This window comes from Aedes aegypti, unplaced genomic scaffold (genome assembly GCF_002204515.2).
Source record: "Aedes aegypti strain LVP_AGWG unplaced genomic scaffold, AaegL5.0 Primary Assembly AGWG_AaegL5_hic_scaff_195_PBJ_arrow, whole genome shotgun sequence".
In the NCBI taxonomy this organism is placed as follows: Eukaryota; Metazoa; Arthropoda; class Insecta; order Diptera; family Culicidae; genus Aedes; species Aedes aegypti.
Window position 1 is genome coordinate 10,655 of NW_018735444.1, and position 27,838 is coordinate 38,492.

The window sequence follows — 27,838 nt, forward strand, 5'->3', positions numbered from 1 at the left end:
TAAATCACGATAACTTTCGATTCCCTCGTTAGAATATTTTGAAATTCACAGTGAAGATGCTCGAATGGTAGGTGTCAAATTCTTGCACAATTTTTGTGTTAATAACGGTTTCTGGCACACCGTGGCCCCGAACCAAACGAATAACTTTGATGGCATCATTTGTTATCTAAGTGTTCTGCGTCGTGAGATATACGCCAAAATATTTGACGCTTACTGGCGAGCTTATTTATGATTACTAGCGCCTACAAGTGGTAGATTATCGAACTAACCAAGCATGCAGCACATAGTACTAAACCTAACAAATTTAACATATTTGTAGCTCACTAGCACTAGTTGAAGAATGTTGAAGTAAGCAAAGCATAATTTTATATAGAACTGTTAACAAAGTTTCAAAAAATTCTCTGTTTTAAAACCTCTTTCAAAATAATTCCTTCCCGAGATGATATTTTTTTTTTAATTTTCTTGTCCTCTTTTTGTCAAACTCATTTAAATTTTCTTTCCAAAACTGCGGAAAAGTCGAAAATGCGTTCCAATTTAGTGAAGTTATCGCAATTCGCGAATACTAGCATAGAAAACGTAACTTTTTTTTTTCGAAACAGACAGAAGTCAACGAAACCAGCTTGATCCCACATGATTCCCACAAATATGCTTGTTAGCGGCGCACAATGGGGCAGATTGCTGTTTTCGACGGCCAAAACCTCTAGTACTTTAGTTATGCACCCTAGAGGTTTGGTGTCTTCGACAAAGTGTTTTGGAATAACTTGTACTATATTTTGACACATTCAGATTTGATCTAGATAAGTGAAAACTGATCTAGATCACTTTTATCTTTTGATAGGAACGTCCTAGCAAAAAACTATCTTCTGCAAAGTTGTTCATTGAGGCATTTTTGACATTTCTTCGGAAGACACTTACACTCTATCACTGACGTGGATTACGATATATGACAATTTAGTAAAAACAGTCAAAAAATCGATTTTGACCATTTTTTCATACAAAAAAAAATTAAAAAATGTTTCGTCATCAAGTATCAGGAGCTTTACTATAACAAAGTAAATTTACATCATTTACTAGCAAAATTTTCAGATTTAATTATGTTTTTGATGAAAACAGTCTAAAAATAGTGTTTTACAAAATCGAGGATAACTCATGAAGCGGCAGATGGCGGCAGCTAATTTTTTGTATACGACTAGCCAAGAACATAAGTTTCATTGTCCCGAAGAAAGAAAAGTGGGGCCACGTGGGGCTTTTTTGTTGTGGTGGTTTGAAAACTTGATGAAAATATGTTAAAAAATGCTTATATATGAGAAACTTTTCATGAATTTATATTTTTCAAATGTATTTCTAAAACATATTGCGTGTTGACGAAGTGATTTGAAAAAGTTATCACCAAACTGGTATCATATAATATGGCTTTTATTAAACACAATACTATTATTGTAAATTTTGCACCTTATCGGACGCGACGATTTGTAATCGTCGCCGGTGAAACCGTCGCCAAAATCATAGCCAGCCAACCAGCCAGTGCGAATTTGACGTTTCACCAGTCTTATCAACATAACGACAAATCACCTCCTTTGATTCGTTTGCTAGCGACGATTTTGTCGGTTTGTTTGAAAGTTGGCGGCGCGTTTCGTTGTCAATGAAACAGACCATACTCTAATAAAAATCAAAGGATAGATAGATAGGTAGATACACATATGGGACAAATTATCTTGTATTCCGTTTAAAAGTTTATTGGAATACCAGTTTAGAGATGACTTCTTCAAAACACTTTGTCAACATGCAATATGTTTCAGAAACACATTTGAAAAATATAAATTCATGAAAAGTTTCTCAAATATGAGCATTTTTTAACATATTTTCATCAAGTTTTCAAACCACCACAACAAAAAAGCCCCACGTGACCCCACTTTTCTTTCTTCGCGACAATGAAACTTATGTTCTTGGCTAGTCGTTTACAAAAAATTAGCTGCCGCCATCTGCCGCTTCATGAGTTATCTTGTATTTTGTAAAACACTATTTTTAGACTGTTTTTACAAAAATTTAATTAAATCTGAAAATTTTGCTAGTGAATGATGTAAATTTACTTTGTTAGAGTTAAGCTTCTAATACTTGATGACAAAAAATGTTTCAATAATTTTTTTATGAAAAAAATGGTAAAAATCGATTTTTTGACTGTTTTTATTAAATTGTCATATATCGTAATCCACGTCAATGATAGAGTGTAAGAGTCTTCCGAAGAAATGTCAAAAATGCCTCAATGAACAACTTTGCAGAAGATAGTTTTTTGCTAGGACGTTCCTATCAAAAGATAAAAGTGATCTAGATCAGTTTTCACTTATCTAGATCAAATCTGAATGTGTCAAAATATAGTACAAGTTATTCCAAAACACTTTGTCGAAGACATCAAACCTCTAGGGTGCATATCTAGAGTACTAGAGGTTTTGGCCGTCGAAAACAGCGATCTGCCCCAGTGTGCGGCGATAGCCGATGGAAGATGAGAAGATGAGAAAACACTTCATAGGATGCGTTAAGAATAGTGATCGCTCGATAGTTCTCATATTCTAACATGCCCCTCTTTTAATATCTTCTTCTTCTTATTTTGAAATTACGTCCCCATTGGAATAGAACTGACTTTCAGCTTTTCAGTTTTATAAAAGCCCCTCCAGTGTTATTAACTGAGACCTTTCTTTGCCAAAGTTATTATTATGGCAGGTACAATGATAGGGGAAGGGGTGGTAAAATGAACACCTTAAGGAAATCATCTTGTTTCCGATAGAAAAACGATGAATTTGTATAGTTCTATCCCACAACATCAAAAACAGGGATGTTATCTATAACAGTGACACGAATTCAGACTAAAATGGCTGAATTTTCACATATTTTTGTCGCTAGCAAAAAACGATGTAAATGTTCATTTTACCTGCACTATGTGGCTAAAATGAACAGCTATTGGTGGTAAAATGAACATCATGCAAAAAACGTGAGCAAAACAAATATATCTGAAAATTTGTATTGCCCTACCGAAAATATATCCATTTATGATCGTAACCCATTCAAAAAGATTTCTAAAGGTATCAGATTTGACCTCATATCATAACGATATTCACCTGACTGAAAAACCTCTCGTCTTCCGAGCTAAAAGTTACGTCAGTTCTAATTTTCAAACGTGGTTTTCTAAAATCTTAGTTTTCGTTGATATTTTCACTTCAATCGACCTACGTATCAACTCGAACACTCTGACTTATGCTATAAATCGTCCGTGCGTGATAAAAAATCGTCGAAATTTGTTTTTTCTCGATAAAAGGCAAGGTGTTCATTTTACCACCCCTGTTCATTTTACCACCAATTCCCCTACTCTAAACCTAGGAAATTTCAGGAAATTTTCACTACGAAAAGATCCTGGACCGACCGTAAATAGGACGTTACCACTAGGCTAAGGAAGGCCCTGCCCTTTTAGTATATTTGGTATATCACTCCTTCCTTCCTTTCCTCCGATAGATGTTCTGAATCCCAGGTCCGCTCCAATACTATCCTTCCCAGCTACCTTGTTGTTCTGAAGCTGTTTCATTGCATCCTTAACTCTACTTATTGTGGGTGATGGCATTGTGGGTAACCGCCGTACCGATGAAGCTATTCCTCCTGATGACTTGGTGTTCCGCCTCTGTGCCATTCTGGAGTTATTCGTATTGCTGCTTCCACCTTTCAATCGCCTCTCGTTCGCCCGTCAAGATATTATGATTTTAGAGATAACTTACCGTTTTAGTTGAACAGAAAGCTACCACAGCTGTCAAATAACTGATTTTTACAAAAAAAAAAATATATTGAAAGACATGGTGAAGGAACTTTTAAAGGAATGTCTATAGTGACCCCTAGAGAAGTCCTCGAATTTTTTTCAAATCTATTGCATGGAAAAGCGACCAGGTCACTAAAATCCCGACCTGACCTTCACCCAGCCCTGAACGGCCCCTATGCCCCCTCTGGTTAAACCCATGACTTTTGTTGTAATTAGAGGATTTGCAATTGGCGAAATTGCAACGCACGAACGTTAACTGTAGCTTCCATCGTTGGTCGCCTTTCATTGCTGGAAGGATTAGTGGAGATTGAAAAATTCGTGCAGGCTTGTTAAACCAAACTACGTACCTAGCAATATAAATATGTGTCATACACGCAAAGTTGTTGCTCATCGTGTTTGATGGCACACGAATCGTCCAAGTAGAGCGGAAACCCTTTATCCTTGAATTTCCTCTTTCTTTCCGTTGTCTATCGTGGTCGATCACATGACAAATCAAACGGCAAAAAAACGGCTGAAACAGCACTATCGCCCGTTGCTCAGTCAGACAGCTGAGTGAACAAAACATGCAGTACCTAGAGCAGGGCTGTCCAACGTACGCTTCGTGGGCCACATCCGGCCCGTTTCCTCGATGATTCCTCGATGATTTGCGGGCCGCAATGAAGTTGAAGACTTTTCCCATATCTGCCCCGTAGCAGCTGATTTGGATCTGCTAACTTTAGTTTAGAACATGCTAACAATCTCATTCCTATGATATTCTTCAGTATTTGATAGACAAAACTGATTTTTTATCAAGCAAGAACAAAAGTTTTTGTAAAAAGAATAATTAACAAATCACAATCTCACTTATAGACTAATCACTAATAGACTGAATTTTAAAAATCTTCAGTTTTAATTTCACACAATTTTGGGAAGGATTTCGGGAGATTTGCAGGTAAACTTGAGCTTTAGTCTTCAAATATGTTGTGCGGAATTTTCACTAATTCCACAGAATTCTAGCTAAGTTTATCGAATCCAGCATATAATTATCACAAAATGTCAGCAAACAAAGTATATATTTGGTAGGAGTTTAATGGAATCCTGACACAATTTTCACAAAATCTTGAGCAGTATTTTTGCACAATCTTTGGCAAGATTGTCACAAAGTTCTGGAAATGATATTCAATGAACCTTTACATCAATGTTACAGAGTCAAGGGCATGATTTTTAGATGGTTCTTAATAAGGCATAAGGAACGTTTAATTTAACGAAAATGTTGGAATTTCTTTTGAACTCCACCAAAACTATTTGTGAAATTTGGCCCGCCTCTCGAAAAGGTTGAGCAAGCCTGACCTAAAGATTGGTCTTCTGGAGCAGTTTGATGGTAGGCGATGAGCTCGACCTACGAGGATGGGCAAAAGATAAAAAAAAAACGAAGCGTGTCAGAAAACTATCGAATCTCGGAAATCATTGCCACTGCTGCCGCCCACATCACATGCGTTGATTTTTCGTCTGCAATTCACCTTGCCCTAATTCAGTCGTCCGCTGCTATCATCGAAGCTGTGTGCTGCTCTCCCTATAGCTATAGCTATCAGTAAGATAGGCCATAGTTTGCCCTTGGCAGCATTTTCATTACGAATCGGAGATTTGCTTTATGCCTCCCGCTGTTCACCACAGTCTGCGCCCGAAATGGGTGGTGCTTGGAATGGGAACGAGTCTCTCAGGAAGTCATGTGTACTGACGACGATGGTGGTTGTAAATTTTCATTTTATTTGATTTTAATCTTTAAAATTTCTATTCATGCACCACGTAGATCATGTTTTGGACAAGGGGATTTTTTTTTATTTCCGTACAAAGTGGACCGAAGGATCTCAGATTTTCATGAAACTTTTTCCACAGGCAGGGCTCATCAATATATGAATAAAAAAAATTGAGAAAAATTCAGGGTCGCTTATTTTCCCGAAAAATTCAGTTGGATTTTTTTTTTTGTTTTCCTCTGACACTACCTACTTTGAAAAATCATAACTCAAGAACGAAGCATCGTAGAAACAAAGTTTTTTATGAAAATGAAAGCAAATTTTCTCAGGAACAAAAAAAATATTAACTGGAAACAGTTTTCCACAAAATTTTCCACCGTTGAGAAAATTCGTAAAGAAGAGCCGGAAAAACTATTAGCAAACTATTAGTTTTTCCACAAAATTTTCTACCGTTGAGAAAATTCGTAAAGAAAAGCCGGAAAAACTATGCTCCAACTCGTGGAAAATTTTCAAAAAAATATTTTTGAGTAGATAATTTCATAAGCTTTAATCGCTGAAATTTTTGAAATGTACTTTTTTTTCGTTTTTGAGTTATGGCCAATTTTGTGGAAAATGAAAACCCATATTTCAATCGAAGCATCGGAAAAACAAAGATTTTTTATCAAAGCAATTGCAAATTTTCTAAAACATCTGAAAAAAAGATATGGGATTAGTTTTAATGAAGTATAAGTCGGAATGGATGATATTTTTCATGAAAAATTACACCGCTAAGAAAAACCGAAAAAAAATAATGTTTCTGCCTCAATTTTTCATTACACTGAATAGGGATTCTTTCTTTTCTATGGAACAAATAAGATTATTATTATTATTTTTTAATTTTATTTATTCAATTATTCAGTATATAACTTACATTTTCATCTTAATACTATCTATTTTTTCAACCGGGAAGATTGTCTTTGGTTGCTATCACCAGAAGATTTTCGTTTCTTTGTATTATTGAGAACAAAGCATGCTGTATATTCTTGGTTTTCATGTGCATCTGAGAATTCACTAGCAAAAATGCTTTGTTCGTCTTTTTTTTTGTTCCAGGAATTTAAACAAATTTTGAAAATCCTGAAAAAAATTTCAGCCTCTGAATAGTCATTTTCAGTTGCATAGATAAATTCCCAATCTTTTTTAAATTGGTCTTTCACCTTTTGCGACACAGCCCAGTCGAAAAATTGTTTGGCGTTATTAATTTCTGCTGACTTTCTAATACTAGCATCTCTAGCCATTTGCTTAATGTCAATGTAACCATGAAAATGAGTTTAAAATTAAAGCAGAATGGCACTTTTTCCCAACCTCACATGGAAAAGGTCCTTGTGATGGTATCGATGGCAACATTAAGCCATTAATTTCTGTCAAAGTGTGAGCCAATCGAGCAGCGAGAGCTGTCAAAGTGTGAGCCAAACGAACATGCGTTATGTTTGTTTTGAACTTTTCTTGAGGAGTAATGTAATCCGCTTGAAATTATTTCGGTAAAAGTAATTTTGCATGAAGCAAAACAATGAAATGTTTTTATTTTTTAAATTTTTGTCAATGCGATTTTTAGTTGTTGATTTTTTTTGGCTGTTTATTAGTTTGGATATGTAGCTCAAAGATCTATAACGAAACAAAATACACATTTTAGCAATAAGGAAGTCATGTCCGTGTTACAACATTATTCTCGACGCCGAGCAAAATCAGCACTGCTGGTCTGTTGCCAAATCATTCCATTTTATTTCCGCTTATCTCTCTATAAAGGATCAATAGTTTCAAGCCCCATCTTCTGCCAAAATTGTTGGAACATGCCCAAAGCGAAATTGTAACTTTATTAGTCACATATTTGTATTTGTATTTGTATTTATTTGTTTAATTCAACTGACATTACAGTCTTATTGAATATCTTAATCCTATTTCAACAATCAAAGCAAATGAAACGCTACAAAACATTACAAAAAATTTCTTGACAATACTTAGTCCATTCAAACATATCAAATACAATCACTAATCAACAGTATCAAACTCAAATTCACTTTGACAAAATACACATTTTAAACGAAGGATAACAAACACATCCACTGAATGAATTCAACATTTGAAAAATTACATTTACACCGGAGGTCGCCAAGTATCATTGTGCTTACAGACAAATTCCCTAAATTTAACATTAACAGGCCACGTTGAAGGATTAAGCGCTCGACTCTTCCATTTACTTCTTAAAACAACTTTGAATGAAACAAAATCTATTATCCTATGATTGCTATTTCTCGTCAGCTTAACAACATCCATGCAATCGGGTTCAAGAGTGCCTAGTGCACGAGCTACCATTCGATGAACGTCCCACTCAGTTGCACTTGGATCGATGTTCGAGAGAAACAAAGCAAAGCAATCGTCATCTGTCGTACGCTCATCTCTTGGTCGATAGGGGCTCCTGGGGTAATATGCACTGCCGGGGCAAAACGCACCTTGTCAATTTCTCTGAAATAATCGAGTTTTGAGAGAAAAACGCTATGCGAATTGATGAAACGTTGCAAATTGTTGACACCCTGAGAATTTGATGCATTTTGACAAACTTAACAGGGAGATAGAACAATAAACTCGAAAAAACACGATTCTGATGTAACTTTCCCGATCATTTCATTTGTTGTTTCGAAGGCGATGAATTGAGATTTTTACAACCTTTCACCATAAAACAGATGATTAAACACTGGGTAAGTTGTTGATGACATGATTTGGCGAAAAAACACAACGATTTCTATTTTCCATAACATTTTCTGTTAAGCGCCCGGTTGGGGCAACATGCACTCCTTTGATCGGGGCAGAACGATCCATTCTAAAATAAACTACAATCATAAAAGTTGGGTCATTTGAAGTCTTTATTAGCATATTTTTGCGCAATTGTATCATCTTGTAGACGAAAATCATCCAAAACTCGTGTTTTTACGATAAATAAAATTACGTTCAAAACACGATAGTGCATCTTGCCTCATTGTTGTAGTGCATCATGCCCCTTTGTTTAGGTGCGTCGTGCCTCAATGTTGTGGTGCGTTCTGCCCCAAAAAGCGGTGCATCGTGCCCCGCATCAATCTTAATTCACGCAAAAGTAGTGTTTGAAAAAACTTCAATTATCCAACAATCTAATGTAATTATGATGGAAATTCCTTCAACACCATGTAGGGTGCACCCAAAACAACTGGATTCGTGTATTAAAACACTACATACATGTCGTTAAGTGTTCATTTCGGGACATTTTCCTTAAGTGGTGCATATTACCCCAGGAGCCCCTACATCTTTTCTTCATTGCCTGCGATAGCCTCGTTTCCATTTGTCCCATCGAAAAGCGTATATGACGAAACAGGAGTTGACTGTGAAATATTCGGTGCGATCGACGAGGCAGCAGGCACGATGTTCGAAAGAGTATCCAAAATGCCTTTCACAGCAATCTTCAACTCATTCACATCTTTTTCAATCGTTTTTCTTTCGGTGTCATCAGCAGATGTTGAGTTACGATTAGATGGGATACCGTCTCTCAATCTTCGGAACGCACCCATGCATACATCACACATCCATAGGATGTTTTGCGATCGCGAGAGTAAGTTGAAATCTCCTTCTTTTAGATTCACACAGTCGGCATGGAAAAATCCCGCACAATCACCTTCACAAACAGTGTATAGATCAACACGACTGTTAATACACACAGAACATTTCTTGCAGCTCATGTCTTTCTCCATTGCAAGATGATAAAGTCGGTGATTGCGTCGAAATCAAAACCAATTTTGAAGGATTTAATCGGTACTGGTTCTATGTCTACCGCACGCACATTAACGAGAACGATTAATATTAAACGTTGAGGAATAGCTGTTCACTTTTACGATTGATTAACAGTGGATAACACGATAAACGGTCAGAGCATCATCAACGACGGGTACACGTAGCACGATCAAGCAACAGAGTGATATTAAATATGAGCATTCCAATTCAGTTTAGAATCCAAAATAACTCCTAAGTATTTGACCTGTTCAATAAGGTGCATGTGTACTCCTCCAAGCTTCAAAGCTTTTAGGATGAGCTTCCTTTTGAAAGGGATAATTTCTACTTTTGTAGGATTTATGTTAAGGCCCTCCTGAATACACCAAGAACTGGTTAAGTTTAGGGCCAGTTCCAAGCTTCTAAGAAAATCGTCAACTACTGAAGACCACAATAGAGGTGAGAGGACTCCTCCGTGTGGACATCCTTTTGTAGTCCTTACTGTTATAGACGAACTTCTCAGCTCGGAAGTGATTTCTCTTTTTGCAAGCATATTATTGATCCAGTTAATGATATTCTTGTTCAAATTCCTTTTCTTCATTGCACGAGTCATTGAAGAATAGGAAGCGTTGTCAAAGGCTCCTTCAATGTCCAAGAATGAGCAAAGATCTATTTCTTTCACTGAAAGAGTTTTTTTACAGTTTTGTTACCAATGCATAAAGTGCCGTAACTGTTGACTTACCAGATTGATAAGCAAACTGCGAGTCAGATAATGGACACTTCAGCATGTATGTTGAAATGACGTAACCATGCAACACTTTTTCCATACACAGTTCGAACGAAACGTGTAAATTTCTGAGACATATAATGTACATAATTGGAGCGTGGAAAATCAAGGATATTTACATGATATGAGCATGAGCATGAGCATGATTGACCGCCCGCAGTTGCTACTCCGTTATTGCAAGAACAGCTGTACTTACACAGGGAACCAACAGATGCTACTCAGGATCAGTAACATCTTTAATGTGTAAGTTCTGGTTCAAGGATATTTACATGATATGTCATGTAAACTTCAATTATATGTCATGTAATCCAGCAGGATCCTGAGTGGTTACATGACATCAAGTTTACATCGCATAAGTGAAGTTTACAGGACGTGTATTCTTCATTATTTTTAACAGTGTAGTCTTTAACAAAATTGATGAGAGACTAATAGGTCTATATGACTTTGGATGCATTTTATCTCGTTTTCCTATTTTAGGAATAAATATAATCTTCACTGCACTCCAACCAGATGGAACATAGTTTAATCTTAAGCTCGCCTTCAACATCTCAGTAAGAGGCGAAATCAGCACTCCTTCTCCGTTTTGAATCAGTGCTGAGAATATTCCGTCCACTCCTGCAGATTTGTAAGGCTGAAAAGATCTTATAGTGTGTTTCACTCTTGCATTTGTAAATATTACGTCTGCAAGATCTGATTCAGAGATTATTGTTCTATCAGATGACAAATCTTCGACAAAACACCTTTCATACTTGATTGGTTCAGAGCTGTTTGAATTCACACAAGACCCAGGATAATGAGTTTTGATTGAAATTTAAGGTTTCATCTGGAGTTTTCGTAGAAACTCCGTCTTCTAGTTTCAACGACCCTAGCTTAAACGTGTGATCTTTGGCCAGCGCTTTCTGTAGTCTTGCGATTACAAGTGTAGAACTTATATTTTCACATGTTTGAACCCAAGATCTTCTTTTAGATTATATAGCAATATTTCCCTGTTATATTCAGTCAAAGCTCTCCTGTATTGAGCCCAGTCTGGAGTTTGTTTCACTTTATTAAAAAGTTTACGAGAGAGTTTTCGTAACCTTTCATGTTTAGTGTTCCTTGCCCTATGGCCTTCGGTGCCACATTTTCTGCACATCTTACTTCTGTCGGGACCATTGCAATTCCACGACTTATGGCCCTTTTCGAAACACTTGAAGCAAACTTCAGGAGGCTGTTGTATGCTCAGTCGGCAAACCGACCAGCCTACTTTGAGTATGCCGAAGTTCTTCGTTTTGTTGGCCTCTGCAATCGGCAGCCCGATCGCCGTCACCTGGGTGCTCTACGGACTCTTTCCATGATGGATGGCCTTACTGGCTACGTCGATGTCATAATGATAACTTCTCCGTGCTTCGCATCGCCTTCAGAACCTCGGCGTTTTTCGCTTCCTCTATTTTGTCTGCTATAGCTGATCCCAGTCGATTGTGTCGTAGGTTCATTTGAAGTCAATGAATAGGTGCAGCTATCCCCCGATGTAGATCTACGCGGTTTCCAGTGGCGTAGCTAGGGTTTCGGGGCCCGGTGCGGAGTCAAATTTGGGAACCCTTCTAAATAATGGTATGCTAACACACAATTATTGACATGTGACTAGTAAACAGGGCAGGTAGCGGCTAAGTATTTTAGAATATTACCTTAGAGTCCTCATGCCTGAAAAATCAAAAAGAGACTGATCAGGAACCACGTTTTAATAAGGATTCCTCGAAGAATCCAATCAATCATCTCTCAGAAGGTGTTCAAAAAAAGAACTTAAAAAAAACTCATTTTGTAATTTTGGAGTTCCTTGGAGACAGCTCAACCGATTTGTATGAGAGGAACTCCTTATAACCTTTACATTTTATTTTTTACAAGGGATGGTACACAAATTATGTCACGCTAAATTTCAACTTTTTTGACCCCCTCCCCCCCCTCGTCACGTTTTTTGTATGAGCCTTTCGAAATTTTTGTAACACTTGGCTTGGAAATTTTTGTCACACTTGGCTTGACCCCCTCCCCCCCTCGGAGCGCGACGTAATTTGTGCATGACCCCCAATCTGACTTAAACAAAATGGCGGCCAGAGAAATTTAATATGGGAAATGTTGATTCTTCAAAGAAATATAGAAACATCTTCGAAACCAGATGACTGACAGTCAATATCGACAATGATTCTGAAAATTGAAGAGTTTTTTGAGAACTTGTGAAAAAAAGGTGCAAAAATATTGAGAAACAATAAAGCTATCACTAATTCTGGTAAAATAGATGATACACTTCTACAAGAGAGAAGCTTTTTAAAGATCTCCTGGTTCATTCCAGCCTCTTGAGAAAGTCTTGGATAAGTATTCCGAAAAATGTAAAAAGCAGTTATTGGAAAATTTATCAAACGAAACCCTGAATAGTTTGCTGCAGGCTTTTTTAGAGGAAATCCCAGAAAAAAAAACTCGAATGAAACTCTTTAAGAAATTACAGTAATAATTGCTGTAGCTTTTTGTGATCTTAAACCCTAAATGAACTAATTGGAGAATCTATTGAGAATTTCAAAAATTATTCAAGTAATGTTTGGAAGAACTCAACATTTCTGGAGACATGTACGAGGGATTCCCGGTTCAATCTTTTGTAAAATTTCTGGAGCCACTGGTTTAACTCTTGTTCAGCAAAAATGTTCGTTGGGAATCTCTGACAGAATTAATGTAACAATTCCTGTGAGAATCTATGGAACTGAAGAAGTGGTTCTAAAATGAATCAAAATTACAAAAATAACATAAAAGCTTTTCTTGTTTGATTTTCTACAAAAAAATTCTAGCGGGTTTATTCAACCCGACAATAAACCTAAGAATAATTTCTCGGAAGTTTTCTTGTAGCAATATTTCTTTGGTTATTACTCTGAGATGGTAATTACTGAAAAAATCGGAAGAACTGAGAAAAAAAACTTTTGAAATAATCCTACTAGAATTTCTGGGAGAATTAATCGGCTAATTATTAATCTGGGAGAATTAGCCGATTAGTAGAGAATCATAGTAATAGTTGGTTGTCATGGCTATCTTGATGGCCCCTTGGATCGCATTTTCAATGGTTTTATGTTCTACGTAGGGTAAACAGGTATAATACGCCCCCCCCCTCCCCTAAGGAATAACTGCTCTATCGCAGTAGCAAATACATTACTTCTATAGATTTTGGTGTCGAAGCGTTATTTACTTAGTTCAGTTGTTCTCAACCTTGTTGTAGCTGCGACCCCCTTTGAAGTTCTACAAACATCCCGCGGACCCCTAAAATATGATATGATATCGGAAATATATGAATTTTATGGAAGCTTTCCAAAGATCTCATTATGAACCTGCAGATACCCTTGGCAGACACACCCAAAAGTCACGTCTGTAATTCATTAAAAATAGCATTAAACTAAGCAATTCGCATAAATTTATAAGTGGTACATTTTTGGACGTTGATGTATGAAAGTTGCCTTTTTTTCTACCGTTACTTAAGGGGGCAGAATCCGTCATTGATTTCGGAATTTTCAATTTTAAAAGTTCTTGCTGGTTTGTTAAAAATATTTACAATAGTACAACGAAAATTTGTTCGAAATTCAAAAGATTTTCAATTAATTTGAAGGATCTCTTTAGGTACCGTCAAACGGCGGGGTGACTTGCAACACATTGTAATTTACAGCTAAATTTCACTATAAAACCCAAATTTCAAAAGAAAATTTGTTTCAAATCGGTGCTCCATACGTGTGACTCACAATTCAAGTAACGGCCAAGCTGTTATTATAAATATGTTTATACATTAAACATAATTCTTTTAAATGTCTTGAAAACTTATACTTGATACAGATTCAAAATCGTGACCTGAAAACATGAGATAGATATAATTTACAAAAGTAATACTCTACATGGTGTTTCTATAACTAATAAGTGATAATATGACAAATTTTATTTAACAAAATTGTAACAATAACTTTTTAATAAAAATCCTTTTCATATAAATGTACCTATACGGGGTGACTTGCAACACATTATTTCTAAGCAATTAAGAGTTTTATAAAAGTTAAAAACTTTTGTGTTAGGTCTACTTTATAATTATAAGAGTAATAATTCATTAATCAAATACAAACACTCGTTAAAAATGTTATTCAGTTATGATATTGGACCTTGATGATTTAACGCCTCTTTTTTTCATACAAAAAATAGCTCAATTATTTTCTTACTAAAAGGTATTCAAAATGCTCTTGTACTGGTTCGAATGCTTTAAACACATGAATAACAATACTTAACAAGTGTGACTAATAAAAAATATCAACATTTTGTTGGCAAAAACTAAATTAGCATTGAGTGTTACAAGTCACCCCGCACAAGGACATTTAAAAAAATTCAATGACGTTTAGATGGTTGATTGAAGTTGAAAAGTGTTGCAAGTCACTCCGTTTGACGGTATTCTCAAGCTTTCCATCATAATCTTTGAAAAAAAAAGGTTAGGTATCCTCCATGCAAGCTGCTTGGAATAATTTCATAAACTTGCAATAAGCTTTTATGAAACCAATTGAATGCCGTTGCAGGAGTTCGTCAACATTTCGCCAGGAATTCTTCAAAGGTCTTGTCCGATCAAGAATCATTGCAGAACTCTTTATATGATCACTACGGCAGATGTAAATCAAAAATCTCACTCAAATTATGCCAATAGATTCGAGAAGAATGGTATGATTGTTTAGAAATTGATTAAAATTTCAAATTACTTCAAATCCTTCAATAGTTTGCTAAGAAACTTTCAAGAAATTTTCCGGGGGTCTTACCAGCAAGCAGGAAAAAACCTGGCAATGGTTAAGCTAATACTATGTCACAAATTTCCTATGGATACCTCTAGGAACGCGATTAGGTTCGTTGTCGCACTTGAAAAAAAAAAACATGTGAAGTAGTGAGGTAAAATTGGGATTGTAATCTCTATTTGGCAGAAATACATTGCTAGTATTGATTAGTCATTGTGTATATAATAATTGAACAAGCTCATTTTTCAATATTTGAATACAACGAGGCTTGCCAATCGGACCCCACATTTTACGCCAAAAAGCTGATTTTCGATATTTTTGGTATTTCTATTGGTTGTTTATACTTCCCAAAGATCAAATATGCGCAACATCATTTTTTCGAGAATATTAATGTGTTAAAGAAGCCTCAATCCATTGAAAATAAAGTGGGGCGTATTGCCTGGTTGGGGCGCATTATACCGATTTACCCTTGGTCCCTTCAATATGGAGCTATGGAGAGTTGACTGTAGTTCAAATAAAATATATATTCTAAAGCGCAGATCCGTTAATTTGTTTCCTTTGCGTTTGATGCACACATTGTTGGTCGAACATATGATAACCTGGCCCTTCAGATGTGACGCAGGACTTTATCTCGAAAGTTAAATTAAAGCTTACTTCTGAAAATGATGAAAAAATCCCAGACAATAATCTTCCGGTTAGAACAAGAACTACAATCGAATTTCGTTCGTTGCACTATGTTTAATTGCACTTCGTTCTAATGGGGCTCCCGTTAGAAGGGCTACAGCCTACCTAAAGCGAAGGCAAACGTCACATTCTGACATAAACAGCAGTTTGTCAATGTTGGTAGACCTGAATTTCTTTTGTAATACTGTAATATATAATTTGACTTCAGGGGCCCAGATCGCCGTAGCGGTAAACGCGCAGCTATTCAGCATGAACAAACTGAGGGTCGTGGGTTCGAATCCCACCGGTCGAGGATCTTTTCGGGTTGGAAATTTTCTCGACTTCCCAGGGCATAGAGTATCTTCGTACCTGCCACACGATATACACACACACTTGGAAAAAACTACCGACTTCGGTAATTCATTTACCGAAATCTCAACAGCTGAACGGTCGGTAATGAGTTCGGTAATCAACAAAATTACCGATCGATCAGTAATTTGGATCAGCAGGACCAACTGTCAAAATTGCTGATTGATCGGTAAATTTTACCGAATCAATTGAGCTTGGAATGTAATTCAATTTACCGAAAATCTGTAATTTCAAATCAATACGGATCCCTGGAATAACCGAAAAACTGTAATTTTTCAAGCCACAGAATTTTTTGTGATATTTTTAAATATATATTCGATATAGAAAAGACATGATATTCTGTTGAGACGGCAAAATTTTTATTTTTCACTTAAAGATTCAGTTCAATAAATTCTCAATCTGCTGGTGCTTGTACCCCTGCGATGAACAGAAAGAAATCTTTGTCGGAAGGGTTTGACGGCACATTGAAGACATTGAAACATTGTACAAATATGCCATATGCCTAGCCAAACCCAGTTCTCAAGCCATCTTCAACGGGAATAACTATCGGACCTCAGCAGACCGCACATCCAACAAACAGATCCGGCAAATTTCCTCCCACTACTAGCGACGGGGGCTCCTTACGAATGCGATCATCCTCCTCTCGTACATATTTCAGCTCTTGCTCCATTTGAAATTACACTTTCCTCACTTTAAATTTTTGGAAATGACTACAGGATTTGCAGTCAGTTGAAAAAATGATTATGGCGGATTTGACAGTTCGTGCTGCTACGTTACCGAATTCGGTAATCAGCGCTTTGTTTACCGAAAAGTCAGCTTTATATTTCACCGACTTCCGTTCTTTGACTCATTTACTGATTTGTCTGTGAAAAATTTTACCGTATTCGTCAAATCTTAATAGAATCACCGACAGACGGCAATTTTATTCACAGCCTTCGCTAAACAGGCTGTTGTTTACCGAAACATCTGTATTTTATAAGATCACCGAATATTTGATTTGTAAAAAAATCACCGAACTCAGAGAGTCTGTTTAAGTGTGCATGCAAAAATGGTCATTGGCATAGTAAGCTCTCAGTGAATAACTGTGGAAGTGCTCATAAGAACACTAAGCTGAGAAGCAGGCTCTGTCCCAAAGGGGACGTAACGCCAGAAAGAAGAAGAATTTGACTTCTCAAAACTTAGCTAGATTAGTGGAGGTCTTTCACTAGGTGGGTTACAGCTTTAGTGCAAAGAAAGAAAGTACTGTATTTGGCAAGCGTTACTAGGCCGCCACCGAGGATATGAAAATATATTGGCTAAAATTAAAAAGCCTTTCCGAAGAAATTTCAGAAGTAGTCATTTGTTTATTAATCCTTACATGACAGAATTCTTTCGAAAATCAGGAAGGTTTTTAATTGTTATATTCGAGAATCTATTTATCTTAATATAAGTAGCACTTCTGTTGAAATCAGCATTTCCCCCCAAGGATGATTTCTCCAGAATTCGTGAGAACGTATCTTCCAAAAACCAATGCCTGTATTGAGGAATAATTGCCATGGAATTCGAGCATACCTGAATAGGTGTTTTACATAGTAACTGATGTAAATCTCAGAAAAGACTTTCTGTTAATAAGTAAAAAATATCTGGAAGGAATTTCTCTCTTGATTTTAGAAAGGGTTTTATCCTCTAAACCTAAAATAATCCGTAAGTGATCTGATCATTGGTGAAAATTTGTCTATTTTTATATGGAACTTCTAAGAGTGTGCACATAAACTATCTTCACGCATAAGGCATATGAACTCTGCGAGATAGATAAAAAAAATATATATGCTGTAGCATACATATGTATTGAACAAGCATCAAGGAACGGTAGGCCCATTTCGCATAAGGACGTTTGGAATAATGGAAATGGATGTTTCGCATAAAGCAGTTTCATACTGTAAAGAAGGCATATTATTCTCATTATGCCAAACATCCTTATGCGAAATGCGCCACCCCCTAAACTGATGACGATTATTCTTCTTAGTGTAGAGTAGATTGACCATGAGTGGGGATTTCTTCATGAATCTGAGAAAAATGTCGTCTTTTCAAATTGATAATCATATTGAACATGCTCCTTAAGGATTGGCTTTTTAAGCTAAGTAGCCCGTCATTCGTTTTGGCATAAGGATGACTTTTCCGCTTGCATTCCAAAGTGATAAAACTCAGTCTTGATAGTTTATGTTGACTTGAAAAAGAATCACTATACGCGCTAACATGCATAAAGTATGCTGATAATTTTTCAGTTGTGTCAGTGCAAAACCAACGGATTTTCTTTGATTCGAAATCGTGAGATGAGTTAGTTGTTCAACAACCTTAGAAGAATTTCTTTGGGAATTGAAGATATCGTTGCTCTACCGAATTCATAGACAATCCTTTGATATACACTTTAGGGAAAATCAGTGAGCCTGCTGAACAGAACGTGCGAAAGCAATGAAACTATAAATTTATATTTTTTCTTGACAAATAAAACTATATTGAACATAGTCGTATTTTATTATCGTATCAACAAAATTTCATATAATTTCTTACATACTGCTCCCTTTTCCGTTTCTTCCGCAGATCAACCGCTACTAGCCGCATTTGCCGCTAGAAAATGAATCTCGGTCTATGGGGATGCTTGGTGCCCTGTGGACTGCAATACTGGTGCGAGAGTAAAAGCGATACATGCATTACGGAGATGGGGGCGACGGCATCAACTGATTGTCCCGGTGCCGGAGGTCCCGGCGGAATTCCGGGCCTGACCGGTGCTATCACGACTGCGGCTGGTGCTACGACTACGACACCTCTCACAGCCGGTGGCATTGGTGGCTCAGGTGCTGGGATGCTGGGAGCGTACGGACCCGTTGGTGGACCACCCGTTATCGTACGGGAGCGGCGGAAGAAGGTCACCGGGTTTGCCACACTGAAGAAGAAACTTATTCGACGGAGACGATCGTCGAAAGCATGCGATCATGGCCGGGTGCTGCGGGAATTCGTGTCCAGCTGGAGTCCGATGGAACTGTCGGCACTGTTGGAAGAGTACGAATCGCTGGCAGCACTGAAGGACCTTTCGGTTCAGGCTGAGCTGGCACGGCCACCGGCAACCACGTTCAAACAGGATCTCGCCAGTTTGTACGACTACAAACATTGCACCGACTGTGATCTAGTGTTCCGGGGAACCGTCTTCCCGGTTCACCGTGCACTACTATCCGCACGTTGTCCGTACTTCCGGGACCTGCTAGCCGGCTGCCCGGGCTACGGTGCCCGAATCTGTTTGGAATTACGCTCCTCGCCGGTGGACGTTCCAATGTTTTCGTCGCTGCTAAGATATCTGTATACAGGAGATTTATGTACACACGATCCGACCATAGATGTAAGTCTGCTACGTAGATTAGGAGAAGATTTCGGCACACCGAATCCGCTAGAAAATGACCTGCGCTACCTGCTCGAAACCGGGGACTACGCAGATGCCGCCATAGTGTTCACCTCCGAGGGTGGCGACTACCATCGGCCCGATTCTGGCAGCTCGGAGTACGGTTTTCGACCGAAGCTAGAACTACCTTGCCATAAGGCGATCCTCAGTGCACGATCACCATTCTTCAAGAATATGATCCAGCGACGGACCCGTAACATTAACGAAGAACACCAACTTCATGGCACAGACCGATCGTTACATGTTCCGACACGCATCGTGCTGGATGAAACCGTAATTCCGAAACGTTACGCTCGTGTTCTACTGCACGCGATCTACCTGGACACCGTGGATCTATCGTTGATCTTACGCGGAAATGGATGCGGCAACGGAGCAGGAAGTCTCGGAGAGGTGCAAGCTCTTACCCACACAGGGAGAACCAGGCCGTCACCTTTGGAAGAAGCCATGGAGCTGTATCAAATCGGACGCTTCCTCGAACTGGACATTCTGGCACAAGGCTGTGAAGATCTGATCCTTGAATGGCTAACTTTGGATACGCTAGCTACGGTTTTACGATGGGGTGGGCAACCACACGGGTCTGCCTGGGTTTATCGCCAAGCTTGCCACTACTTGCGCGAAGAGTTCTCGGCTATTGTCGGATCTCCGGTGCTCTTCCAGCTTGATAAATCTCAGCTGATAGAAGCACTTCAAAACAACTTCCTTCAGGCATCAGAGCTGGAGGTGCTGCAGGCTGTTTTGAAGTGGGGCGAGCAGGAGCTGATCCGACGGATGGAAGATCGGGAGCCAAATTTGCTTAGTCACACTGCACACTCGGTTACCCGGAAGGGAATCAAAAAGCGTGATTTGAGCGACGTAGAGTTGAGGGAAATTCTATCGGAGTTACTGCCGCATGTTCGAATGGACCACGTACTGCCACCGAGCAACGAGATATTGAACCAAGCAATCCGACGGGGTTTGGTTAGCACTCCACCATCGCACATGATCGGAGACGATCGTGAGAGTCTGAGGATCAATGCGTGGATTCGCGGTGGAAAGAACCATGGTTTGTTTGTACGACCTCGGCTGTTCATGCCGTACTATGAGGAGGTTAAGGTGCTGCTTGAGGATCACATTGCGTCGCAACAGATCGAAATGTTGCGCATGCGACGATCGCGCCACATGCCGGACATTCCGGACACGTTGTACATGGTGTCTCGACTTAATAGTAACACTAGTGGGAACATGGGTGGCGGAGGCACGTCAGGTGTGGATGTTGTTGCGGCAGCGGCCGCTTCGATTCCAGCACCAGATCCAAGCGCCATGGAAGCTATGCAAAAGAGGGAACAAAAGCTTAGGCAAGCACCTAGCTGTCAACGAGCGTTGACGCTTCCGCTGTCAAGCCGGAACGAAATCAATCGTCAGATCAGGTTGCGGGTTGTTCGGGAATTCAATTTTCCGGATGAGGTGGCAGAGTTGTTGGAGAACTCCAATTGCTACTGCCTGGACGCAGATGGCTCCACACCGAAAGCTCAGGGCGACGATATCCATGCGAGCAATCATTCATTGGACGATGACACAACTCCGCCCCCTTCGCCGGCACTGCCAAGTGATATTATTCCACAAAACGTTGCCTGCTTTGGGCGCAACATGACATTCCCCCGGCAACAACCTCAACCACCACCACAAGTGATCGCGCATGGGGCTGGAGGAGGAGGAGGAGATATGGGAGGTGGAGTTGGAGGACGACTACATCATCCCTCGGGTGGTATGTTAGGACCGAGTTCAAGTATTATAGGTACCCATCGACGCCAAGAACTGCCATCGTTGATCCCCGGAGGGGATGTAGTTGCTTATAGGCTGTCAGCACCGGCCGGAGATCATTCCGGGGAGGCCGGAGCCTGTTCGGAGGGACATCTTTCGGATATAATGCCGGACGTGGCCATGGCGACGGCATCTATGGGACAGTTGCAACTTGGAGACATGCCCGAGAGTCTTCATCTAGATCTGGGCGATGGACCAAGTCACATGATCGGAGCAGCAGGATCTCTAGGATTACATAATCTTCCGGTAGGTGGCACTGCAGTGCAAAAGCAGGCTCAAATGTTTAATGTATTTTGATTTTTTTGGTTTCAGCATCATCGAATAGCGACACCTTCGCCGAGCAATTTCCATCAACTACATGACCCGGAGCCATCCTCCGTCCGGTTCACTGAGTAGTAGTGGTGTCGGTGGCGGCCACGGGGAAGGCGCAGCGGAACGTGGCATGATGGGTGGTGGAAGGCTACCCAGTTCCCTCGGTGGATCCTCCCAGTCGGGTCAGCCGGGAGTATCAGCTGCTTCGGCGGCAGCAGCCGGGTCTTCGTCGTCATACTCGCAGCGGTCCAACTCACCGTACACCTTACACCGAGCGAGTCCGGGCCTGCCGCATAGCTCATATCACACCGGCCCCCGATTATAGAGACGGCTGCAAGTATTTCCCGACAAACGTCAGCTGTTCAGTATGCCTTTCTGAAAGGAACACACTGAGGAGAATGAGGAGCGGATGTGTGTGCGTGAGACTGTCTGTAAGGGTGTGTGACGGAGAGGAATGGAGTGCGACCCGGGGCGTAGAGGTTTAGTTAAACGAATTAACTAAATTAAAACACAAGTAGCAGAAAAAAGAAGCAAAAACAAATACCAAACTACTACACAGTAAAAAAGGAAGGTAATTAATTGCAACAAATACATAGATATTTGAATTAAGAGTTAAGTATTTCATTAATAAACTCAAGAAGAAGAACAACACTACAATGGCAAGGATATAAAAGTAATAATAGTACTAAAATAAACACAAAACAAAGCAGTAAGAATAATAATCGAAGACTTTTATATTTAACAAACTACAAAACAAAACATAGGAGCAAACCCACAGAATACAAGTCGACGGTGTAAACGAGAAGCGAATTGATAGCAAAGAGGAATGAGGCATAAAACACACAAACACCAGGAGAGCGACGAACCGCGGTTTGTGTGGAGGTAGCAGTAGTGTGTAATCGAGTTTTTGAGTTCGCTTCTTCGGCGTACGAAGCGAAGCGAGATAAAGCAATCGTTCACACATACGAATGAATGACCAAGCGATCGCGTGCGTAAATCAACCCGAATATATGAACACACACACACAAACAATCGTACGGATTTTTCCTTGGTTTAGAAACTAGGCCGTGCCTTTAATTTATTCTCTTTTACATTTTTTAGCAAACTTTAGCGCCCCTTCCTTTCGGATCCCTCAAACTCTCGAGGGACAGTATGATAATCAGATGTGTTTTTTAATATGAGATGAAGTTTTTAACGCTATTTATTTATCTTTTTTTCGCGATCTGTTTTTTTTTTTACACTAGGTTATGTAGGACATTTTTTCTCAATTGGGAAACAAGGCAAACCAATAAAACAAATGTTATTACGATTGTGTTTAGATTTGCCCTTGGTTTCCGCGTTATACGGCAACGGTAGAAGTAGTAAAGAAATTCGAGTGAATGAGTGAGAATGCGAGATAAATGAAGCAAAAAAACAATTTCATGTTTTCGAATAATCGTAACATCAAGAAGAAGCAAACAAAAATGCATCGTTCGTGTATGTAAAATGACTTATTATTACTAATAATCGAGAGAAAGCAAAGTTTCAATCCAGCAAAACGTAAACCGACGACAGAACTAGGACAGCAACGGCTTTTGACGATCAACAACCAGACAGATGGGTCAACAACCAGCTCGGGAAAATCCTGATACAAAAATATTGTTCAGAATCAGCTCAAAAAGATAGAGTTTTCAATAAGAGATACACAGTTTAACTCAAGAGCGGTCGCACATTCAGCCATGACTAGCGCCACCTCGCTCGAGCTGTGTATGAAAAGCGAGCTTCAGGGTGCGTGTACTCAGTACACACATGCGACCGGTCTTGGGTTAAAATGACAGGTGATGTCATTTTCGCTGCATCACTTCTTTTTTCTTGCGTTATAATTCGGTTCGAAGGCGCATTTTTTCATCCTCGGTGCCAGACCTCGCTTTTCAGATTCTGTTGATCGAAACTACCTTGTTCGCAGCGCTTCGTTCGTGGACACCTGGCCCAACTAGATTCAAGGCGAATGCCAATTTTCCATGGCATCTTCGCTGAGTTATTCATTAGCCCAAAGGCTATCTTTATTTGTGCTATGAGATTCGATATTTTGTCACCATATGGCGCTAGTGATCGTGAGCGTGAATCCACTGACTCGAACAATAAAAGCCCTTCACTTATTGAACAAATTTGCAGGATCTTGAGATATTTGCAAAACCAAAATTGCATCCACACTAGCGTCATCTGCTGTAGAAATCTCCAATCTCTTGGCTTAAATAATGATAGTCCTTGATTTTGTTGTTTTGTTTAATTAACGACACTTTACACTAGATGGGTACATTCGTGTCGGTAAGAAATGTTTAATTTGTTTCACATTTACACAATTCATTTTTGATTCTCACAATTTTCTTATACAATCCTGTTTCGTGTAAGTACTCCAACAGGGCTTCTTTCAAGCTAAGCGTATCGATTTCGTATCTTCCTTCTTTCTTGTCCAAACTTTCTGCAAAGCAGAATTAGATGTCAGCCGCGTATGAACGATTCTTAATTTTATTATTAAGCGTTGGTCGGCCGCATTGCCATGTATTTGGAGTAGGCAGTAAAACGAACTACTCTTGGCAGTGGTAGAAACAGAAGAGAGAAAATTTTATTTAAATTAAAATCTAGCCTACTATGTTTGTTGTTCGGTCTGAACGCCTACTATGATTACTTCATCTTCCAACAATCCTCCTCGCGCAGATTCGGACGTAATCCCACAGCTAATCGCAATCTCTCCAGACGAACCCGTTGGAGTGGTTTCGTCATCAAGTCGGCCAGCATTGATTTCGTCGGACAGAACTGCAATCTAATCTCTACTTTTACTTGCAGGTCTCGTACGGAGAGCTTTGTATCGATATGTTTGCTGCACCGTTCGATACGATTATTGGTGGTATACAAATACCGAAGAATTCGCTTCGCTTCTGCTCAATCTTGCGAATTCGGGCAGCTGGTTTTTTGCGCCAGAATCGACACGCGCACGGATATATCTGGTTGCGTGTGCACAGCTACATACAGGAGACCTCGTATCAAGCTCATATAGTTGTGGTTGTTCGGCAGCTGATCCATCTTCTCATTCTGCTGTAGGTAGCTCGGATCGAGTGGTACATTGGACGGTTTCGCTTGCTGCACACCGAATCGAGCCATTTGCAGCCGATGGCCTTCTTGTCGGCCGGAAGCTGCACCAACTCACACGTGTCGTTGTTGATCAGCGCTCGAAATTCTTCGTCCATGGCGGATTGCGCCTCCGTTCGCGTTTTGGGATCGCCCGACTTGCTCGCCGGACGTTTACTCGCCTTCAATCTTTGTTGCCGATTGCTCTGACCGGCTTGGTCGGGCTGCTCTGTAGAAGGGAAAGACGGAAAGTCTTTTTTTCGGAAATACAAAATCATTGTATTTGCCTGGAATTGCGCGCTCCCGAGCGCTGCGCCTCAACCAACACCTGTGACTCCGGTGGATTTGAAGATTGTCGCGGTGGGAGTAATAGACCATTTCCGTCAGATCTAACCCTCAGTTTTTGTAATTTTCTTCGAAAGACAATCATTTTTGATGAATATTAACGCTTTCAGATTTTGTTTTTATGTACTCCTGATTTTCTTACAATTTTTTGAAAACATGGAAACTCACCACATTTTGAAAAATAATTCGAGATGCGGCACACTTTGTTCAACCCTATGGGTATCAGCGTGGTGATTTTGCAACAGTTTTTCGATGCCACCCCTGCATTGGGATGCTTGTTTACATTTGGAAACGTCAAATCTGGTGCGCGCTCAAACTGATCGTGATCCCGGTCAGGGCGCCCCAAACAGTAGCGCCAACTAACCTGAAATTACTCAAACAAACGTTTTTAAATAAGATTGGAACAACAAATCTCTCATCCACCCAACAGTTACGGTACCGCTAGTTCTATTAGAGGCTATTTTTACTATCCATGCTGGCAAATGCCTAAATCTATCTGTTGGATGTTGATCCGGAAGATTTCCACCTTGAGGCACCAACAGCCGCACAAGGAAATTTTGAGCGGCTGTTGCTGCCTCTAGTCGGGAATCTTCCGGCTAATTTCAATCCTCGTCAGCACAAAACAGAGAGATCAGGCATCTGTCGACTACAATCCTTGCGTTCCAGAACCGTGTAGTGTTCGCCGGGTGCGGTCATGGCCGGCCGAAGCGGTGAAGGTGGTTTCCGCGGTGATTACGGAGACTTCAGGAACCATGAAGGAAGGGGGAGCGAAACCAGCGGAGCCCATTATGATGAATGAAAACATAAACAATAATCATCTGGTCATGCCAGCTGATCATAAATTCACCACAACGTGGTGGCGAAACCATAGGGGAAAAAGGGGTCTGCATTTTTCCGAGGTGAAACAAATTGTAGGGGACCGAGGGGTGAACTAACGTGCCGCAAGTTTTTCATTGTTTTCTAACAGTTGAAGGCTCCAAAACATATCGGTTCCTTAGGAAAGTTTGTTCAGTAAATTGTCAGAAAGCATATAAGCCAATACAAATTTTTCACGGAAATGGTCTATTGTCACGTCACCCTCAGCGCCTTCTGAGTATTCGTCGTCGCTGTGTTCAGCTTGCGAATAAAAATCTTCATCGGATTCATCTTGCGGAATCGGTTCTATCGGACTGGCATCGAAGTTCAATTTGATTACGTACTTCTTCACCGGGCATATAGCCGGTAGGCTTTGGTCAGCTCGTCAAAACCGACCAGGATACACTCCGTCAATTTCGCATCCCGCTTTTGCTTGAGAATGTAGACCATCGTTTTCGCACCAAAAACTCGCACATGGAAAAGATCGGACTTTCGGCCGGTCCATGACTCCTCTGGTGTTAAATCGTGACCTTTGGTGGGGAACCGATTGATCAGGTAAGTTGAAGCTGCTACCGCTTCCGCCCAAAAAGACTTTGGTAGTTTCGCTTCGTAGAGCATGCATCTTGCACACTCGACAACGGTTCGATTGACACGCTCGGCCAACCCGTTTTGCTCCGGTGTGTATTTCGGTTACGTACGTTGAAGTGACCCATTGTCCTATGCCAGACGTCCAAGTTGACTGGCTATGCTGCGAGTGATAGAGAATCTGTTCCTCACACTCGTCAAAGCGGAATGGATCATTGAAGGTAGTTTTTGTCAGTGCTCACCGCATCAAAACAAAGGCGCCACTGTATATGGGATTTAATATTGTGACAGCATTGCTGTTCTGTCAAACACACAAGACTACGGTGGCGCTATCTATGCTTTCCATAGCGGCCGTTTTGAATATTTTAATGATCCATTGTCCAATCGAACTTGGTTGTCGCCAGCTCCGCCGAGAGACATTTTCTGCATCGAGAATTCTTTTGAAAAAAAAAAACTTGGGCCAATAACCTATTGGAGTAGGCAGTAAAACGAACTACTCTTGGCAGTGGTAGAAACCTAAGAGAGAAAATTTTATTCAAATTCAAATCTAGCCTACTATGTTTGTCGCTTGGTCTATGATTACTTTATTCTTCCGCCTACTATGATTCAAATTCCAACACCTGAACAACTTGTGATATCGTCCTTTTTCTTCTCCCTAAGCTTATTCTCTCTTGGTTCGAACCACAGGCTACCCATCGGTGCCGTATGGCTTCTTTTGTCACAGGAATGTCGATAGCCGGTTGCTGTCGAGCTTCATTGGTTAAGCGGTCTGCTTTATTATTTCCGGTTATGCCAGCATGTCCCGGGATCCAACAGAACCAAAAGATTTTGTTTCGCACTATGTGCTCGATCTCTTGTATGCACGGGTGTTTGGAAGATCCTGCCTCCAGAGCCTGCAGGCCACTGGCCGAATCCGTAAGGATCACCACCTCGTTTCTAAGGTTGGGGATTTACACCGCCATCTTAATTGCATTGCATACGCCTCTGCAGAGAAAACGCTGCACTCTTTTGGTAGCCTGAACATTCTTGAGTATTCATTATTGTGAAGCACGGCTCATGCCGTGTCTTCGTACCTTGACTCGTCAGTGTAGACGATGGTCGAGTTGTGGAACCGAGTCGACAAAAGATTCTGAACAGCAGGGCGGACTGGTGACAAAGGCTCCGGAAGCAAATTGAACTATTTTATTATAAAGACTGGACTCATAAAAAATGAGACACACAAACATGATCACCAAAAATTCATTTTAAATCGAATACTTCTCAAATTTTAAGGGATTACATAACTATGTATTAGCTATCTTTTGGCGTATTTTTTATTGAATTTCCTCCCCCAAGCTGAATGCTCGTACATTCCACTTATCACTGCTCATGAGATCTTGAACGAGGCTGTGCCCGTATTTCTCACACAAATTCTCCCAGTTTTTTTTTTCAAAGCTTCATCGGTTAATTTCATTTATCGGTTTATATTCATTTATTGCCGGTTGTAACGAACGGCTTGCTGTATCGTCCGCACTC

At 40.0% G+C, this 27,838-nt stretch overlaps 1 protein-coding gene across 1 annotated transcript; it reads left to right on the forward strand.

Annotated features, from left to right (window-relative positions):
- Positions 1 to 18,433: 18,433 nt before the first annotated feature.
- On the forward strand, positions 18,434 to 21,971 carry LOC110680882 (BTB/POZ domain-containing protein 7-like). The gene is made up of 2 exons (XM_021856672.1): positions 18,434 to 21,364; positions 21,431 to 21,971. The coding sequence occupies exons 1-2, from the start codon at positions 18,500 to 18,502 to the stop codon at positions 21,512 to 21,514; spliced, it is 2,949 nt and encodes a 982-aa protein (XP_021712364.1). The 5' UTR covers positions 18,434 to 18,499; the 3' UTR covers positions 21,515 to 21,971.
- The last annotated feature ends 5,867 nt before the right edge of the window (positions 21,972 to 27,838 follow it).